The 21,592-nt window shown below is 41.9% G+C and overlaps 1 protein-coding gene across 1 annotated transcript in view; it reads right to left on the bottom strand.

Annotated features, from left to right (window-relative positions):
* Positions 1–2,402: 2,402 nt before the first annotated feature.
* The window catches only part of RSPH14 (radial spoke head 14 homolog), a 76,621-nt gene continuing 57,431 nt past the window's right edge, over positions 2,403–21,592 (bottom strand). Inside the window, exons 4-6 of the mRNA XM_036393117.2 lie at positions 8,276–8,501; positions 6,352–6,488; positions 2,403–5,382 (exon numbers count right to left, since the gene is read on the bottom strand). Of these exons, the coding sequence (XP_036249010.1) occupies positions 5,123–5,382; positions 6,352–6,488; positions 8,276–8,501 (623 nt within the window). The 3' untranslated portion in view covers positions 2,403–5,122. The remainder of the gene's footprint in view (positions 5,383–6,351; positions 6,489–8,275; positions 8,502–21,592) is intronic.

Raw genomic sequence — 21,592 nt, forward strand, 5'->3', positions numbered from 1 at the left:
TTTGGTGTCCACAAAGTGATGGGATTTTTATAAAATATGATGGAAGACAGAGAAACTTCATTTGGTGTCTAGGTTTTGGCTCTGGGTAATAGTAATGGATGAAAAACAAACAAGGGAGATGTCACTGAGGATTGCCCAGATCCCTCTTTGTCATTCTTTGCTACAAAAATACAGTGAAATTATAAAGCTATTTGGATAAAGACAAAGAACCCAAGTGATTTCCTGGCAGTCTGAGCAGCCTTTGGATGACCTCCTGGTTAATCAGGCACCATTGCATGACTTTGCTCCTCAGAACCACAGAGTTTTGAAAATCTAACACACACTTTCCCAGGGGTATTCACTGTATGTCCTCAGCAATCTGATTCATTCTGGTCTGAAGGTGGATGTTGTGGAGGGAAGAGCTCAAATGTTTACCAAAAGTTTGACAGCTGCTGTTGACTCCTCTAATTTTGTAGAATTTCAAAGAAAAAATGCCTTATATTGTGAACAGTTGATAAAATTGTAATCTTTAGCTAACTTTAAATGCCAGCTCAGGTTGGTAGCTATTGCATTCATGATTTTAAGGAAGAAAATTACTTTAGTTTTCAGGGGAGCTCTGTCCATGAGCTGTCATTGGGGACAGTCAGCTAAAAGCAGTAGCTTACACTGTTCTGGACATTGTCCTGCTTTAGAGGTGGGATCTGTGAGCACAGCCTTTATACATTTGTTTTGTTTGATTATACATTTGAAAAATGTCTGGTTAGTGGTGAGACTCCAAATAAATCTCTGGCTCACAGCACAAAGTACCTGCATGGCACGTACAGCATAACACAGCTCTGTTCCAGGGGATCTGGAGACATCCCAGCTTACCCTGGCAGGTAAGATACATGGTTAAAGCTTATTTTAGTGGATTTTAGTTAGATATACAGAATTATTTTAATAAAATAAAGTAAAATAAAATAAAATCTGCACTTAGTAGCACTATCAGCAAATTGTGACACTGCTCTGTAAAGAACACGCTAAACAAAATCTTCCATTTAAGAAATACTACATAGTTCTTAAGAAAAATCCTGAAAAAGTGTAATCACTGTTCATTTAATTGTCTGCATCACTCACAAAAATGTATCCAAGTACCTCACAAATGTTTAGTATTGATGATGATGAGAACACCCTGTTCTTAGAACTCAGAATTTGCGTTTATTCCTATTTCATTACTGAAAATCTCATGCACTGAAATGCCAGGAGAGGGGAGGTCTGGGACTTTTGCTTGGAGTCAGTCTGCAGTAGCCATGCTGTGGTTTCAAGCAGCCTGTTTGGCCTTGCTGGGCTGGGCCATGGCACAGGGCTGAGCTCCTCAGGTGCAGTGGTTGTGGTGATGGGAGCTCAGAGCAGCTGGGATTGCCAGGGCACTCAGCTCCCTGCCCTTCCTTAACTGGCAAAGCCAGGGTGTTCCTGGAGAGTAAAAGCCAACACAAAAATGAGGAGCAAAGCTAAACAATCGATCCAGGTACTGTCAGTCACTGTATTTGCAGGGCACTTGAGCTCAGTGGTTTGAAGTGTGGAGCCAGAGGAGTTTAGAGCTGCCATTTCTGGGGGCAGACAGCACAGAAAAGGGCTGGGCACAGGCTGTGGGCTCACAGCAAAGCTGCTCTCAGGAAAGCTGCTGGGTGCCTGAATTTGCTTTGTGGTCTGATGTGCCAGCTGCAGGTGTTTGTGCCCTGCAGAGACCCCACAGAAAGGGAAGGGAGCAGCAATCAGAGACCTTCCCTCCTGAACTGAGAACCTGTAGTCCCAGATTCAATAACAGCAGGCAATACCCTGCTGAAAGAGATGGGAAATGCAAAAACCTTGGCTTTGTTTGGTGATTCATGGCATTTTCCCATGGAGTGTGTATTGTAGGCCTGTGCTGGAGAGCCTAAAGGACAGACAAAACTTCACTCACTCCAATTTCTACTGGCTGTTCTGATGCAAGACAGGATAAGCAGTGCCTCAAGTTATCATCCTTATTATTTATGAAAGAAGTTGCCTTTGTTGTGCCTCCTGAAGAATATTCCTTCTTGCCCTCTACCATGGGCAGCTGTGAGAAAGAATAATTCCCCTGGAGCTCCTGAGCCCACCCTCCCCTCACCTGGCACAGCTGAGGCCAGAGCAGCTGTGCCTGCCTGGACCAGCACCTCCCCTCCTTTTCTGAAGGTACCTGGAAGAGCTGCAAGCTGAAGTGTGAGTTTCTTGTCACTCTGTGCAGCATTTTTGTTTACAGTATTTAAGTTATACAGCCTATAACTTTAAAGATGTAGCTTATATGCAAGGTATGCTAAAACAAATTATTAAAATGGTTTTATTCATTTAAATTGCAAACTTTGTCTTGCTAAAAAGAAGTCCTGTGATTTGAGCATATTAGCTTTGTGTGTAGCTGTCTGTGCCCTTCTGGTTTAATGTCATTAGCCAAATGTGATTTTCCCAGACTATTTTGTCCTTTGACAAATGTCTCCCTATATGATTTTTATGATTTTTTTGATAGAAAAGGTAGTGGTGGGAAACAAATTTAGTCCCTGCTTTGAAACATGAAGAGATGGAATGAAAAGCTGCCATTTTCCAGAGCAGGACAGAATGGTTTCCACCCCTTGGCCTTCTGAAAGAGTATAGGGACAGTGGAAATGAGTCTGTAGCTGCAAGAACAAAGAGCCATAACATTCTTAACCTTCTAGAAACCTTTAGAAATAATTCAATGTGGCCTCTGCCTGGGTGGGACACCAGAGTGCACAGGGAAGTCTTGTTTCCCATGGATTCAGCTGTCTTGTCTTCTGGTGCTCTGAGGACTGCTGGGCAACTGGTTTGAAAGCCCAGTGTGTGTAGAGTGTAAGTGCATTAATTCCAGTATTGACCTGGGACCATATTAATTATATCTGGGCCTTAATAATTGTTGGCTTCAAGCTAAAACCAAATTGATTTCATTGATGTTAAAAATTTGCCTTGGTGCTAAAACCAGAGACTTGCTGTACACACAGCATTTCCTTTGAAAGGGTGAGTTTAATTAGGGTGCCAGTCCTGAGGTGTTCATTTAATTATTTGTTATGTGTATGAAGCAATTCCAAAAGATCTTCAGTATTTTTGTGACCAAGTCTGTGGTAGATTTATTATGGAGCATTCCTGACTGAAAGCTAAGTCAGTCCAAGGAAAGTGTCCATCAGCTGTTCTTTGATCCAGCCAATTGTTTTACTGACACCTACAGTGCTAATTAATTCCCAGCTTCATGAAATAGGGACTCTTGTCTCTCATCCCAAAGCAGGGAATTAGCCCTCAGCACAGCCTGTGACTTTTGATTATTATATCTGCAACCACCTTTTTGTCAATAATGCAGATTTGTAAGTAGAAAACCCCAATTAACAGTGGCTGTCCATGCACAGACTTCAAATCCTGGCATTTGCAGAGGCAGCACATGGTCAGTACAGCCCAAGGGAGTTCCTGTTGTGTTTCAGTGTGATGGTTTCATGTTGTCAGGTGTAGCAGGGCCAAAGAATTGCTGAGACAAAAGCTGACATGTGGGAGGGCCCCAGTAGTGTCCATAGCTCAGAGTTCACCTGAGGCTTTGTTCCATTTCTGTACTGTAAGATGAGAACACTGATCCATGGAGAGGCTTTTTTGGGAACAGTTGATATTGTCTTTAAACATTGATCAGGCAGATACTTGGAACACACTACTTAGGGTCCAAATCAATTTCTTCTAGTCAGAGCAGCTCAGTGTGGATGGTCTTATTTCTGCATCTGACCAAGCTAATTGTTCTGGGACCTCACTGAAGGGTGATACCTGTATTATCAGGGAAGGCTGTGACAAGGTTGGACCTGGGTTAAAATGATGATTGTTACCAGATTTTCCTGCAGTTCTGTAAGAGCAGCTGAGCCTGTACTGTGCTGCTCCAGTCCTTTAGCATGTTATTAAAGCTGCCTGGCTTCTCTTATTGAGTTGGATGCACTCTGGCACCAATATGTATTACGTACGAGTGCCTTATGTGTTTAAAAGGCAGAGTTCCTCCAAGATCCTGCCTGGAGGGAATGAATCCAACTGACTCAATACTTTAAATCACATCTTTATAAGAGAGGAAATTCACCCTTTGGTTACATTATGGAAGAGAAGCATTTTAACTGTAATCACTCCTACAGGAAGAGTTTATCCTGTGTGTAAGGGTAATGCAGTTTGCAGTGTGACCGTGGGTTTGAATGGAAAAGCAGCCCTGACAAATAACCCCTTTTATAGTCCTGATGCAGCTGCTTTGTAGCTACAATTCTGGATATAAAACTCCCATGTGAGAACAAAACCCAAGTGAAAACAAATGGGACTTGCTGTGAAGCTGTGTCAGCCACCCTGTCACATCTTCCCTGGTGGCTGAGAATGGCCAGGGCTGTCCTGCTCATTTGTGTTATTTCTTTGCCCAGGTCTCCTGTTGAAGCCTCTTAAATTACATTCTTGTAACTGCAAACAGAGATTTGCAATATGTCAGTAGAGACCAGCCTTGAACTCCCAGTGAAGAAAACACTACTGAAACTTCCCACCACTTCCATTGCCCACAGCTCAAACCCTGAGGTGCTTTTGTTCCCTGTTATAAGCAATTCCAATTAGGGACCACAGCCCTCTCCTGTTGGAGAGGCCCCAGCACAGCTTCACCAAGGCTTTAACCTGGTAAAGGCTTTCTGACTTTGCTCTTAATCCCATGTTCAACAAATGTTTGCAGTAAAATTCATGTGAGTTCCTGTTGTTAGATCAATTTGTCAGTAGGGACAAACTGCCGGAGGGGTTAATTGTGAACCTTTCTAATATAATTAATTATTGATTAGTGTTTGATAGGCTGAGGTTTAAAAAAGAAAAGGAGAGAACATTATGAAGAAAATAAAAGGGGTTGGTGTCTTGTATCATAGGAAAATCTTGGTAATTTGGGCAATAACTCCTAGTGGAGAATTCCACACTTCCTAACTTTTCTTCTCCGTTTTTCTGCTTGTGACCTGCAATATAGATGTGAAACTGTTGCCAAATAACTTTTCAGGACAAACTGACCCAGAGTAAGTAAAGAAGAGAGCTCTGGGGTGCTGAAGGTCTCATGTAATCGTGTACCTTTTACAGCCAGACAACAACAGAGGGCAATAGATCTCTAGAAAAGATCGCGGCTGCAGAAGGGTTTCCAGTCGATCGCGGTGATGGCGATTTCGGCAGCTCTTTGCACGGCCTCGCTGGGATCCTCCAGACACCGCTGAAAGGTGTCCCTGTGCTCCAGCAGCGTCTGGCGGCCCTCGGGCAGCTCAGCCAGCAGGGTGAGGGCTTTGATCGCATTCAAACGCGCTTTGCTGGTTTCCTCAGCAACCAGCGCCAGTAAAGGTGGAATGGCTTCAGCACCCATGGCTGTGGATCTCCCTGTAGGGAAATAAAGCGGCTTTGAAATGTGTAATGACATCTACTCGTCATCCTCTTGGACTGACACGCTCCATTCCCTGCCGGGCTGCAGCTCGGAACAGCCCTGGAGGCGCAGGGCACAGAGGCAGAACGTGCTCTTCTTTCAGAGACCAAGGCTGGCTCCCAGCCGTTCATTTTTAAGGAAAAAGATCTTCCATGGTTAACTTTATCTGCCTTGTACATTAGTATTTCATTTGCAACAAATTATCCAAAAATACACGAGGCACTAAATGATAGAATGTGTTTTGGGGGGGGGTGAGGAGTGGAATTTGTTAGATGCCCTTAAGAACATCCTCCAGTCTTTCATTTCTAAAAACACTTCAAAGACCGAGATCCACTCCTGAGTTGTCTTTGGAAGCCCGAGGAAGGTTTGCAGAGGAGGACTGGAACACAACTGCTGTTATTGAGTCTTTTATGTCTAATTACTCATTCATCACACTGGAAATTTAGCAGTTAGTATTTTCTGTGTCATGTAAGTTACTTGGGAGAGCTACAGACCTTATTAATATTCATTGCTCTCCCAGCTGTGAGAGAGGAGCTGCCTCTAATCCCCGAAGGTTTCCAGAGAGCAGCGCTCCTCTGCCGAGCACTGTTGATTCAGCGCAGCTCCGGGTTTCTGCACCTCTGTGTGGTCTGGACTTGAGTGGAAAATGTTCTCCCTCAGGAGGGAAATGATGCAGGTGAGGTAGATAAGTAACTTCTTGACCTACTTAGGGGAATGAAATGTGAAATATCCTGTCCCCTCCAAGCACTGTGACGAAGCAGCAACAGTTGCTAAAGACAATGATAAAGAAATGTCCCAATCTTAGAGTTTCTTGAGGAGCATTAACATTGTCAGAAACTGAGGACTTGGGGAGTATGGGGGGCAAATGTTTTGTTACCTAGTTGCCCTAGAATTGGATTTCCCCAACAGAATAGCCTGTGTCTCACCCTGAGGTGTAACAAGAGCAAACATCAGCGCTCCCGTTGAGTTGACTTGAACTTCGGGCTGCGTGTCCTCCAGCAGGCTCAGCAGCACAGGAATCACCTCTTCCTCAACCACGGCGATTTTCCCCTCGGCATGAGAGCTGTGCAGAGAGGATGGTTCAAGTGAGTGAGCCCTGAGCTGTGCCCGCTGCCCCTGCAGCCCCCTGGCCTCTGGCCACGCCTGGAGCCGCACCCCGGTGCCACCAGGGCTGTCACAGCCGCTGTGCCCCCTGGAGGGACTGTCCGGCCCCGGCACCGAGGGGTGGCTGTGCCTGTGCCTGCTGAACCCACCTGCTGACACCGGCCTGAGGACACCACACCCACCGGCCTGCACGGGCTTCACGATATTCTAGGGTATTTCAGGTGCTCCACTATATTCTAGGGTATTTCAGGTGCTTCACTATATTCTAGGGTATTTCAGGTGCTTCACTATATTCTAGGGTATTTTAGGTGCTTCACTATATTCTAGGTTATTTCAGGTGCTTCACTATATTCTAGGTGATTTCAGGTGCTTCACTATATTCTAGGGTATTTCAGGTGCTTCACTATATTCTAGGTGATTTCAGGTGCTCCACTATATTCTAGGTTATTTCAGGTGCTTCACTATATTCTAGGTTATTTTAGGTGCTTCACTATATTCTTGGTTATTTCAGGTGCTTCACTATATTCTAGGTTATTTCAGGTGCTTCACTATATTCTAGGTTATTTCAGGTTCTTCACTATATTCTTGGTTATTTCAGGTGCTTCACTATATTCTAGGTTTTTTTAGGTGCTTCACTATATTCTTGGTTATTTCAGGTGCTTCACTATATTCTAGGTTATTTTTAGGTGATATCTGGGTTTTTAAAAAAGCTTTCTATGGCACACTGGACACTGATGGGCAGCTGCATGTAACACGATGTAGGATTAAGGGTGTTGCTGTTCCTAATTGTAACAGAATCACAAACCTGGCTGGTGAAGCCTCTAGAGATTTAAAAACCTGCTAAATCAGAGGGCTAAAATGAATTCTTCTCCCAGATCACTTTTCTTTCTTTCCAGCCTCTCTAATGAGAAGAATATTTAATGTGGCCCAGCCATTGCAGGGACCTAGAACATAGCTCATGTCCATATTTCAGTTGTATTTTGTTTTCTTTCTGTGACTCAGGTTAATGATACTCTTTTCCTCTCATACCTCTCTTTATTACAGGACATGAGGAAATCTGTAGAGCCAGTTGATATGTAAACTACATCAACTGCTGACCTAATTTTAAAATTAGACATTTGTTGAACACTTATATTTTCTGATTGCTGTACAGTGGACTTAAGTTATTCCTTTAATCCATTCTCTGATACACAAATTTAATATAAAGATTGCTTTTTCTGATCCATCACTGATGTATGTGGCAGCCTGTGGCAGAAAACTATTTCTGTCTTCCATCTCAGTGAAAGTTTCTAAGGATCTCTAATTTTCTGAGAGAGAGCACTTTTCCAAAAGCATAAGGGAGATTCTCCCTATCTCCATAGTGGTCAGAGTTCTGTTTCTACAAGATTTTTCATGTAAGATTTTTTTCCTAGCAGTGCGGTACCAGGAAAAAAATCCTGATTCCACTGCCAATACTGAAAACAAACAGAAGGAGAAGGAATGACTGATGAGCATCTGCTTTCTTCAGTGATTTATAGCAGTTAGGAATTTTTAAAGCCCCATGTGTCCCATTTTGTTTTACCCATGTGTGCATTCAGGCTGATGGTGCTTTACATGTGAAACGAGGCAGCTTCAGTGTGCAGTGGAACACAGCTGTAAATCAATGGCATTTATTTACTCCTGGAATTAGTTCTGAATTTACTCCTGAATTTATTCCTGAAAGAATTAGTTCTTTCTTGGACTGAAGAATTAGAGATGTTTCTTTACCTGATTTCTAAGAGGACCCAGGCTGCTTTGCTCCTGATGGCTGTGGAGGGGTGTGAGAGCTTTTCCTTCAGCACAGGAACAGCACCAGCAGCCAGGGCTTCAGAAACCTCCACACGGAGGCAGTTGGAGAGTGTACCCAGGATCAGCTCCTGGATCTCATCCAACTCTGTCTCCAACTTCAGGACCAGTGGGGGAACCAAACCAGCCTGCAGGACACCAGCAGCCCCTGCAGAGGAGACAGGAAGGGATGTGGGTGAGAGCTGAGTGCAGTTACTATTGCTACCTGCAGCTGGAATTTCTTCAGAGGATCAAAACACATGTGGGAACTCATTTCCTTACCCAGAAGTGGAATTGAGAGATGGAAACTACTCCAAGATCCCCTGTTTATAAATGTCATCTCAGCATTGCTTCTTTGGAAGCTTCCCCAAAACTCCTCTAAAGAAATCAATACCAGGTAATAACCAACAAGACAATTGCTTCGATGTTCCCAGTTTCTCTGTGATATTTCTCCCAAAATTATCATTGCAAGGGAAATATAGGAAATATATATACATTACAAAGCCACCTTCTATGCAATCTTTCTAACAGTTCTCAACATGAACAGATGCCAAGAGAGACAGAGATGTTGGCCTTTAGAGCTCGTTCTTTTATTCTCATGGTGGTTTCTGGTGGGGGGAAGTCAGGATTTTGGGAACTGTCAGCTTCCTCACACATTTCTTTGTAGTAGTTCTGTCAAGGCAAAAATTTAAATTCTGAACTTTCCAGCAGTCAGTACTCTTGCACTGGCTCCTAAAATATAACATCAAAGGTAGAGAGATCATAACTTGCTCAGCAAGTGATGTCTTTGCTATGAGCAAGAGTCTGATTTGTACCATTTCTCACCCTTTACTAAGTCAACACTCAACAGCAATGCCAGGGGAAAGCAGAATGTACTGTCCACGAGTAACTATGTGAAAACAAAATTCTCCAGCTTGTCTTGTTGCTAAGACTGATTCTTTGGTTGCTATGAGAAATGTGGCTCCTTTCAAAGTGATTCATGTATGGTTAGATAAGGAAGTTTTGTGGATAAGAGTCATCAAGGTATTTTCAAATGGATCTTCACAGCAGACACAAGTAGGAAAGACATTTTCATGACCCTTGGTAGTGCATAAGAAAAATCCCTCACCTTGATAAGTGGGTGAAAAACAGGATTCTAATCTAGAGGTTATTCTGTTGCACATATTTCTGAGCCTTTGCTAATACTGAATAGCTTCTTATGGTACTGACTTATCAGGATCCACATTACAATGCCAAAGCCAAGAAGTGCCTTGGGGTGATATTACAGCTTTGCTACCTGTGCTACATTTGGAGGTCAGTTTCTGTGAGAATTCAAATAATATAGGAAAACCAGTTCCAAGACAATTCACATTGAAGGCTAACAGCATTTTCCAAACAAGGATTTCTCTTTGTGCCAGAAAGGCAAAGCAGGAAAGGAAAGTGAAATAATGCTCTTTGAAGCTGTGCCTCTGTGTGTCACTACAAGGGAGTTGCTGCTTTCACTGTGAAACAAACCCAACCAACCCTATATTGTTCCCTGGAGGAACAAAGGAAATTTCTCAAAGAGTAACTCCAGCCCATTTCTACTGTTCCTGCAGAAGGATGTGATAAAGGACACCTGTACTATTGCTCTGCTGGAAGGTCCCTGGGAAGGAGCCCCAGCTCATCCCTGACCAGCACCAACCCTCTTGACAAGGATCCCTGGGGTTTGGATTGCACATTGTAGGTATAGAAGGGTTTTGGCAGGTCAGACAGCAGCAGGAATATGTCTGGGAATTCTCTGTGCCTTATGGAATGCCAGGCAGTAGGGAGCTCACTAGTGAACTGCTCCCAAGGAAGCAGACTAAAGCAGTTAAATCATATCCAGAATTCCTTTAGCCACACTTCCCAACAGTCTTTTGAAATGGCCTGTGAAATACAGGATTTTTCAAATGCAACTTTTTAAACTCCTCCCAAAGTTTTTCATGAAAACAAACTGTATGGCCTGAGTGCATGGAATTGGGATCCCCAGACTGCTCAGAGTCACCACCACAGTCACAGGAACTTCTAAATTCTGTGTGGAAATCAGTACAGAATGTCAGTTTGGGAGGTACAGTTCCAGAGGAAGAGCAGTAAATCAGATGTGACAGCCTTAGGCTCACACTGCCTGTCACAACACCTGTGTGTAGCTTTGACTGACGTGGATCCCTGGGACAGCCCATAAGCAAAGCCTTTCTGCACAGGGCAGACACACTCTGCTTTGAGCCCAGAGAAAGCACTGCTTGATTGACCTTAACTTCCCACCTGTCTGTAACAACTGCTGCTGCAGCATTCCCTCTGCCTGCCCTGTGCTGGGAGATGTACTTGGCTCTTTCCTGGTTTGGGTGCTTGCTCTCAAATACTTCCTAGCCATTTTTTAACCCATCATGTTAAGTTTCATTTTCACTTTACTGCAATTCCCTCTTTTTCAGGACTTCCTTGCTAAGTTCTCTCAATTCTCTTGATCACTTCATCATCATGCAGGCAGGAAGTATAAACAGCATTCATGTTTCACTTTTTTTGTCTGGGTGTTTCAATTATCTTTAATGTATTCCACCAATACATTCATGCAGCCAGAGCTGCTTTCACTTGCCCTTGGCTTTATTCCTTCCAGTTAATGTTTATTGACTTTCTTTGCCTCAGTCATCCCTCATTCATTGCACTTCATGTCTTCTTTTGGTGCTGGCCTTAGTGTAGCGCTGCAGTCCTGGGTGTGAAACCCCAGGAAGTCACTTTGTGTCCATAAGCTGCTGAGATGAGGTACAGTGTTGTCTAGAACAGCTTTGATTCTGTACAGCCATTAACCAGTGTTTATTCTGGGGCTACTGGTCTCATTTTGTCTGAACACTTGGGATGTTCTAATGTTTTTTTTAAATTGATTTTGACCAGGCTGAGTCTCTGTACCAGGAGCTTTCTTGTCTATTGTTTTTGTCAAGCTGTCTGAGCTCAAATGCTGCCATGCTATGAGAGGGAGCTTCCCAGATACAAATATAGAAATAAAGATGAATTGTTTGACCTTGTCAAAAGTCTCAGTGTGGTGAAGAGAAAGAGGGTGGAGAGGAAAGGCCATCAACAGCAACAAAAAGAGACTACCTAACGCTGAGACTGAAATTTCCACGTGGAAATTCGTCATGATTTTCCCAGGGGAACCACAGGTTGAAAGGTCTAGGGAGGGAAAAGGGAGGAGACAAAATCAGTGGCAAATTGTCTGGGAGTCACTTGTAAAGGGGAGAGGTCTCAGATCCTTGGATCTTAGTGGGTGAGCCATAGGAGGGGAAGGTAAGCTGGGGTTTTGAGTAGTTCTATACTGAAAAATACAGTGGCATACTCAGGATATTGACATTTTCATTAAAATACTGCCCTTTCAAAAGGGATTTGTCTATTGCAGAGAGTGTTCTAGATACCCTGGGCCCAGTGAAGTAGTTGGGAAAAATGTTTTCAAAATGCAAATAGTTGCATTTGCAGCTGCATAGTTAACGTCATTATTGATCTGTTTTTCTGAGAACTTGTAATCTTCCCTTGGGCTGCTTTTTATCTGAGCACTCATCTCTTCCTTCTCATAACTGTCTGGCCACTCTCATCCTCCATTTCCTGATTTTTTTTTTCAAATAGGCCCAAAGAGGAGTTGCCATTTATTCTGTTCTTTCAGTGTGGCTGCAGGGCATGTAAACAAGTTAAATTTAGTAGAAGATGAAGGAGTTATTTACAGTACATAAGAATGGTGTTTTGTTTTGATTTTTAATTACATAAATCAAATCACATTGCAAATCCTTTTCCTTGAAAATGTTGGTTTTCAACTCAAAGTGGTCTGGTCTGAAGCATGTGCCTCATGCATGGCCACAAAGTGATGATTGGTGTAATAGAACACAGAAAGAAAATATGGAAACCCAGATTCTCTGGAAAATGAATCTCTGTTGGCACCTTGCACGTGTCCCTGCCATGGTCACACAAGTATTTGACATGCTCAGCAAAGGAATTGTGCTTAGGAAGGGGCACAGAGGGAAAGCAAAGCAGAGGCATGGGAAGGGAATCTGCTGCCTGGCACCACAGGCAGCTGGCACAGCCCTGGGGGAGCTGGCACAGCCCTGGGGGAGCTGGCACAGCCCTGGGGGAGCTGGCACTGCCCTGGGGGAGCTGGCACAGCCCTGGGGAGCTGGCACAGCCCTGGGGGAGCTGGCACTGCCCTGGGGAGCTGGCACTGCCCTGGGGGAGCTGGCACAGCCCTGGGGAGCTGGCACAGCCCTGGGGGAGCTGGCACTGCCCTGGGGGAGCTGGCACTGCCCTGGGGGAGCCACTGGATCCTGCCTGAACTCCCAGAGCAGCAGCTCTCCTGCTTGCCCTGCATAGTAAATCAGCATTTCAGAGGGAAGAAAGGGTTTGTTACCCCTGTGAGTGCCCCCATACGTGACAGACACTGGCCAACAGTGCTGGGTGATGCCTCCTTGGTGCCAAGAGTGACACTTGGAGTGACAGCTGAGCACAAGGGATGCTGCCCCTGCACACCTTCCTTAATGACTCCTTGCTCACTACTGTTTAAATGGAAAAAATATAATTTATTCTGGGAAAATCTCTGAGTCACCTGTCACAAGAGCACAGTTTATGAACCTTGTAGTAGCTTATTTAATGCTAAGATTCAGCATTTTGGTTCTCAGTGCTCCCAGCATTATGGCTGTGTCAGGGAGCAAATTGAATATAATACTGGAAATGCTCTAAACCTGGGCTGATTGTTCTGGTGAGCTTGGAGCAGGAGGCAGACCACACTCAGTGAACTACAGCTCACCTGCTAGAACCCACCAGCTTCACCAAGACTGCTACTGAAGAGGATAATTCTCACCTGAAGAGGATAATTCTCTTGGGCTCTTTGAAAATCAGAATATTTTGCTCTTCTTTGCACGAATAGTTCTCTGTCTCTCCATGACAATTTAACAGGAACAAACAGCAGAGTCCCAAAGGATGCCTGTGCCCAGAGACAGAGGCCACCTCTTATCTGCAAGGACTGAGGGGTGGGAAGTCTCTGTTTACATGAACTGAAGAACTACTGGGAGATTAAGAGAACTGAGGAAAACACTGCAGAGATTGGATCAGACTAGAAATAGTAAACAATTCTGTATCAAATAATTTCAAATGGAGCCAGTGGCTGGAGGCATTTGTCTTATGAGAGCCCTGGGGATTCAGCAGGTACAAAATCACAACCTCAACAGTAGCGTCTGCCAGATCTTCATTAAAAATACAAGAGCATTATAAAACTTTATAAGCTTTATAAAAGCATTATGTGATCTGCTTTTGAAGCCACTGAGAATTTTTCCAATACTCAGGATTTTGGTATGCTGTCTGAATAAAAGATATGACAGAAATTAAGGTTATAAAAATATTAAAAAGTCAGTAGTACCCTGCAGGAGCACATAATGTGGCTGCCTCTGGGGATGATTTAAAAACCCAAAATGTTTCCAGCATTAACAAGGAACAGGAAAGATTGGTCTGATAAACAAGAGGTTCCTAAGCCTCAGTAAAGAATGAAAGAGATTTCTGCATATCTTGGTTTTGTTTTTAGAAACTTTGTTTGGAGTGTTGCAATTGTAATATCAAAGTACCACTGAAAAAAATTAACATAGAAACTACATCTGATATATCTGCATTAGCTCCTCTGGTATAATTTAGAAATCCAAGAAACAGGTTACTTTAAAAAAATTGTCATTTTGATAGTAATTAAGACTGCCTGTGACCACCTGTTTGAAAGGAGTGGGTTTAATTATTTAAATAATTCATGGCCAATGAAAAGAGGAATAATATCTACACAATTAACAAGTTTAGTCTACAGAATGTATTCTATCATATCTCTAAAAACTCTGAGAATGAATTAGATAGAATAGACTTGTGTTTCACATAGAAATTATCCAACATGAGCAATAAACCCTGGCTTCTGCTTTTGTACAAGAATTAACTACAACCCAAGATCAATGACTGACCAAGACCAGACCCCTCATTCTGACTGAGGGCAGTGTCAGATCCTTCAGTGGGAAATCCCCCAAAACAAAGATGGAACTAATGAAATGTGTTCTCTGTTTGACAGTGCATAATCCAGCAGCCCTGGATCGCTGCTCATTCATGGGCAATCTGAAGGCAGTCTCCCCAAAGAAAGCAACTTTTCCTTCTTTTACTGAAACTATATTGACTTGTTATCATATACAAGAAAGCAAACAATCAAAATGGTGAAATAATTTTTTTCCTAGCTCAAGTTGTTGACAGTCTGCCTGTAAGTTTCAGGGTAAGCTATGCTATCTTTTATAGAGGTTTAATTTAGCCCTTTGGAACTGCGGGTGCTTGTAGCTCCCTCTAAAGTAAATTTCTCTAAGTTTTCTAAATTTGTAACTTCATCCATAGACACCCTCACAGTCATCCTGTGTACCCAAATGTGTGAATGTACACACAGCATGCATGTCACTGATCTTCCATGCAGAATGATCACACAAATTGGGAAATTGCTTGGATTTTATTTCTCTGACAAAATATTTGTATCATTTTCTAAAAACAATAAAAATCCAAGAAAAACTTTGTAAAAATTCACCCAGAGGATTGGAGGTTTTTTCCTTGCTCTTTTAGATGAAGAAGGAAATGTCACCCTGAAATTTATTAATTTCCTCTACAGGGAAAATACATGGAGGAAGGAAAACAATCTGACATGTGCGCTACTTGTGCCAAAGTCCTCAGATCAATAATTGGAGAGAAAATGAAAGCCTTAAGATAACTGCTCCCAAAAAGCTGAGCCCCAGCCACTGAGGCTATCCCATTTCAGATTTTGCAAGTCAGAATTTGTCCTTGTTTTCTGCTGCTCAGTGATGGACACGTGCAGCTCTAAGATGAGACTAAGAGGGAGCAGTGCAGCCTTTAACCATAAGAACCTCTTGAATTTCAGCTTGCACCAGTACCCACTGTGATCCACAGCATTCACAGAAGGCACTGGATTTACTGTGCCTGACAGAAATCATTCTGAAGAGAACCTGGACTGGCACATCCACAAAACTGACTTAAATCTTGGATTTTTGTACTTTATACCAAGCACGTACATCAAGGGTTTCCAGTTCTTGTAGCAAGTTTCAGTCACAGAAAAATTGATGCTGCAAGGTGAACATGACATTATCAGGTTGACAAACATTCATATGGTTATTACTTCCATTGTGGCAATTTTTAGAGATTCCTGTGGAGAAAGGTCTGCCTTGTCACAGAGGTTTATAAAGATGTGTGAGAGCTCATTTCCTCCAGAGATTATTGTCTGCCTGGCTGGGGAGGAGGGAGGCAAACATTTGTTTCAGGTTTTTTTGTTCAAGTCAGTTGAACAGCTGAGAAACAATTCAGAGCCATTTTTCACTAATAAAAAGAGTTTAAAACTTTTAAGCCTAACTGTTCTACAAGCCCCTAATGTGAGAGCAATGCACAATTGCAAGTTTTCAGAAGTTCTGCTGAGAAAATAGGTTGAAAGAAAAAGAAACCTTTCCTCTTTCAGGGCAGAGTGCCAAATAATTAAAGCAAAATGAGTCAAGTTCAAGAAACAGTTTTCTCAACTATCTTAAATTTCTATACCTGGAAGTTGTATCTCTGCAACTGGAATTCTGCATTACAAAATGTCATTACACAGCCAAGTGACCATTAGAACATCTTGGTTATCTTTAAGGTTCACCTTCTGTAACCAGTGAATTAACCCCACACATGCTCAGGCATTAAAGAACACATTTTCCAATTTTGTTCCTTAGGAGAAATGTGTCATTGAGGTGGTGAAAGTATTCTCTGAACTTCCATAGTACAATTCAATGGCAATCCATCAGAAACAGAGGTAAATGAATGAGAATGTTTCCTATAGAGATTTGATGATACTACTGTCAAACATTAAAAAGGAGAGGCTTAAAGCAACCAAATATCTAGAATTAATTATGTGTCAGATTCTGAAGAATTTTGTCCTGAAAATTAACATAAACTTGCTTTGAAGATATGAATCATTGCACAGACTGAAAACTGAACAGACTGAAAGACTGCAAATAATGGTAGAAGAAAACAGGAAGAAATTAATGGGAACATGAATTCAGTCTCATTGTGTAACCACTTCTTTTTTGCATTTTATGTATTGTTAGAAGGGCAGGAGATATGTGTTATGTGCTATATGATATATTATGTTACTTCAAAAATTTCCTGATAGAAATTTCAAAGAAGGTGGAACTGGAGAAATTGTAGTGCTGACAAATCCACTGCTTGTATTTGCTGGTCAGGCCTGCTGGCAAAGCTGCAGGAAGACAATTTTATCCTACAGTTCACACTGCTTCCACTGATGCCAAGTGAGCACAACTGACTGGTGAGAACTGATAAAACCTCCTGAAAAGAAGAATACAGTACTACAGGTGGGTGAAACCCTTTCTGCTCCAGTTGCTCTGGCTTGGCAATTTTGTTTGAAATGAGAGCAGAAGAAACAGATCTTGATTGGAACCACAGGCCCAGATGGCTGCACGACATGAGTGGAGCTGGGTGGAGGGGCAGATTGAGCCTCCCCTCTCCACTCAGACTTGCAGAGTCCATGTTTTCCATGGGAAGCCATGTTCTTAAGGAAAACTGCTTTCTGTACTCCATGACAATTGCATTCTGTTCAGACTGAAGCTCTACAACAGTGCTTTCCAGTGTCTTCTAGCCTATATTTTATTTCAAGCAGTGAAAAATTCAAAACCCATAATTGAATACAAGCCTGCCGAGGTGTGGGCTGCTTTGAGGATGATTTGTTTTTTAAAGTACCTCCCCAGTAAATGCTGGGCACAACAGCAAAATGAAGCTGTTACTTAACCTGAACCAAAATATTAGGTCTAGCTTCTGTAAACATGCCAGATTAAGCATAGGCACTTCAACAGTACCACTTCTGTGCTTATCTATTAGAACATTATATACAGAGGATTCAAAACTGTTAAACAGAACCAGAGAACACACTTTGTGTCGAGTTTGTACTTCCTATAAGTGGGCTGGTACAGATGGGAAACTCTCAGAGTTTATGTGGATGCAAAGCCACCTGTGGGCCTGACATTGAATAAGTGGACAATTGTCTAAACCAATTTCTTAGTCCTGACTGCAATATTACAAGTTTTTAAGAACTGGACTGGCATTTGAAGCCCCCATAGTAAAGCTACCTGGATGTTCCCAGCTCTTCTTCCATAGCTTCCCAGAATTACCTTTGTGTCCTCAAAAAAAATTATCCCCATTTTAATTTTTTTAACTACCAAATAATTTCTGTGTATCAGACACAAGGAGGTCATAGAACAGATAAATAACAGTGCCTGATGAAATTGTAGTTATATCTTGTGGTTCTTACATGCAATGGAATTATCATGCTTAAAGGATGCAAGAAAATGTGAAGTCCAATTAGAACGTTTTTTTCTAAGTATCTATTAAATTATATATAATTCTTTTGAGGGCCCACTTTGGTACTTCTTCATCTGGTAAGAACATAAGTGGCAAAACTAAATATATTTGAAATCAATAGATTTCTTTTTGTTTGTTTATTATAAAAAATTTTAAACCCCCATTAAATGCCTACTGATGTCCTCAAGTGGGAGAGACCTACTTTCAAGCCACTCTTCAGTGAATATTTAATCATTCTTATGAAGTGCAAAACCCCCAACCAGGAAGATTGCAGGAGGGAAGAGGGTACCCTAAGAATAACCAACAACCTGTTGCTCTGACCACTTTAACAGAAGATCTGATGCTGGTACAATTTGTTTCAAAAGCTTTGGTTTCAAAAAATTCCTGGCACTTTAATTGCACCTCCTGGTGTCATTCCCAAAGATTTCTGTATTTTGATCTCAAGTGATTTGTTCTGTTCCACCTTCACAGATCCTTTGTTGCATACTTTACTAAGTGATCCCCAATTTGGGTTAATGTTTCAGGGGTTTTGTTTTGGTTTTTACTCCATTTCTTTCCCCTTAATAGTCAAAAATGAGCAAAGAATACTTTAAGTAACCTTTCTTTTTAAACAAAATAATAATGCAGTCTTGAAGAACAGGCTCTTGACGAAGAACCATGTTCCTTTATCTTGTTTCACAGTATCACTGTAGCTTTCTTCCCATGGAGGCTCTGAAGGAATAGGAGTGCATGGATCCACCCAAAGCTTGGGATAAGCAAGGACTGCTGTGGAAAGCTTCCTGTAGAGGAAAGCCAAGGTATTTTCCAGGGCTCTGGGAGAGCAGCTCTCCTCCAGCTGCTGGATTTAATGTTTGTTTTTCTCAACTTGGCTTCAGTTGCAACTGCTGATGCAGCAGCTGAAACAATGAGCTGCACACACAGTAGGTACACAACAGAACTGTGAAGGGAGGGATGGAAAGCACTCAACATTTGTAGGGTTTGGTTGTTGTTTTCTTTTTAAAGAAGTTCTTTTTTAGTTGATTGTGATGTTAGATGTAATGCATTGTCTGGGTTCACATTCTCAAATGTCTCATGATTTGCTCTCATAGGAAGAGAAACTGCTGATATTAAGCAAAACCCTCAGTTACCCGAAGGGTGAGAGAAGATAAAAGGGTGAAATCCTGGTAGAAAGTGAATTTTCATCCTCAGTGATGAAGCCAAATGAGGTCAGGCTGATACCACCTGATAGAAGGTGCATTCATGATTTTTCCCCACCATGTCACAGTCACTGATACAAAGCAACAATATCTCAGATAGATACAAATATCAGATCCCAATCATCTGTACATGATGCTATTTTAAACTCTTCCACGTGAGAAAAATGGTTAAAAATAAAAATACAGCCCTTTTATTCTTCTTTAAATGTTCTGTTCAGTTCTTCATGCTGAGAGAATCACAGACCTGTCTATAAATATCTAACCCAGATCTACAATTGCTTGTTAAAAAGAGAGTGTTTGGTAGAAGATTGAATGAAACACAAAATGTCTTCTATTATATTTTTATTAGAGACCAGATGTGGCCTCTCAATTTACCCTCTATCATTTGGAGATGTACATTCACCAAGAACATTGCATGTGTGCATGTAAATATTTTCATGTTGTCATGGTATAATAAAGGGTAATTGATTAGAAAAATCCCTATGGGATTTTCCACTTAAGAGCACGTTTTTGTTTTAGCACTATTGTCTTCAAAATAAACATGTATGAATGCATCTATTTTGATTGATCCAGCAGAAAGCAGCAGTAAACAGGCAGGGCTTTGGCTTTGGTTAATGAATAGCACTGGCAAGTGGAGTGGAACTTGTGCAGCCAACGAGCCCAGGAGCTCGTGTCGGGGATGCTGCACCTCAGCAGTCACACGCTGCTCCCTCCAAACTCAAGCCTGCTCTGCTGGGGCAAAAATGGTGACATGGAAGAGGAAATGGAAATCCAGTCAGATTGCACAGGTCCCTAAAATGACTCTTTGTATTTCCACACAAACTATTCATTTCTATAGTTATTTCTGTGCATTCAGTCTATTTACAGAGCACAACATTTGGAGTCCTGGGCTAAGGACCTGGATTTCTGTGCTGTTTGACTTTGGCATTTAATCACCTGTCCAGGCTATTTGGAGACTTATTTCTCTTTAAATTCCTGTGGGACCTTAGCTACATGTAATGCAATCAATACCTGCTGAAAGGCCCTAATTGAGAATTTCTGGATGCAGAACAAGGTAAAACTGAAGAAAACTTAGACATATCTCCTGAGACATTTTTCAGACAAGTTGGTTTTTAACTCTGCCATTAATCAACAGCAAGCTTCCATATGATAGTGTTGAAATAATAGCTCCTAAACTTCTCAAACCTGTCCCATCACTCAGGTACTGCATGTCTGTAATTCCTTCACTGCCAGCATCTGATCTATGCTCTGGTGCCTCCCTCCAAGCTGGAGGAAAGCAGGTGTTCTGTTCTAGCAATGGAAAATGCCTAAAGCTGCTCTCTCTGTAGACAGCATGTGAACGATGATCAGCCTAGCCAGGGTGATGGTGGCTGGTGCTTTATTTCTGCCACAGTTGGTTAGGGTGTGGAAGATGCCTTTTCTCACATATCAAGTACTATGCTAAAGATACATGTAATGTGACAGTTTCTATAGTAACTACTTGTTCTTTATGGAGTTGCAGATTAAACCTGTACACCTTGTTATTGTTCTTTTATCCTATTATCTAGACTACTCAGTTACCACAGATACTTTTTATTCTATTCCTTTGCCAACATAACTATATCAAGGATTTATGCATTTGCAAGTAAAGAGTACATATGAAAACCAAAACACTTAAAAGTTTTTAATTGACCACTATCTGATCTTATAAATGCACTGAGAGGTCTGTGCATGTTTATTGAAAGCTAAAATTTCAAAATAAGACTGAAGAATATTTTTATTAAAGCAGGTCAAAATTATTATTTGAATATTCTTGTTTTGCTGGGAGAACAATGCAAGTTATATATATGACATTTGTTTTCTAACAAATTTTACTAGAACAAATTTGCCAGTCTAGATGTACTCTTCTAATGTGAATGACACCTAAGATTCCTTATTATAGGAAAATTCTCTCAATATGGTATACTGTTTTTTACATGGAATTATTTCATTATTATAATTCATCAATCCTACAGCTCTGCTGATAATATCAGTACTGGAAGTGATATCATTTACAGGAATCAGATGTTTTCTGCTTTGTATTATGTGAGCCTTATTGTGGGAAAAAATGCCTGCATCCCGTCTGTGTGTGAGAGTCTCTGTTGCTATCTCCAGCAGAAGTGTATCAGTTACAAATCAAGCTTATGAAATTAGCAGTGTAGGGAGAAATCAGCTACTTGATCAGGGCTGCAGATTCAACAATGCAACTAGTATTGTAGCCAAAAGGAAAAAGACACTAGGAAAAATGTAAAATATGAATTGGGTAAATCCATTAATGAGATAAAAAGAAAATGATACTCATCGGTAATTAAAAAAAAGCTGTAGTAAATTACACATACACAAATGCAAAAGGCAGAAGGGGAAAATCAGAAAAAAAATATACGCCCAGTACTGAGAGCAGCTGAGTGACGGTAGAAGCGGAAAGCAAACAGTAGATAAATTCCGTGTAACTAAAGAAACTGTTTTTTCTCCCTTTACCCTTGACCGTATCTTCCAACACGTATGTGACCGGTTGGCACCAAAACGCGCATTGTGAAATGAACCCTGGAAGCGCTGCCGCTGCCCGAGCCGGGCACTGCTGCGCTGCAGCGAACATGGACGGAGCCGCGGGTGCGGATGCGGTTGTGCAGAGGCAGAGCCCGCGGCACGTCTGTACCGC

The sequence above is a fragment of the Molothrus ater genome, chromosome 18, assembly GCF_012460135.2.
Source record: "Molothrus ater isolate BHLD 08-10-18 breed brown headed cowbird chromosome 18, BPBGC_Mater_1.1, whole genome shotgun sequence".
Classification (NCBI taxonomy): Eukaryota; Metazoa; Chordata; class Aves; order Passeriformes; family Icteridae; genus Molothrus; species Molothrus ater.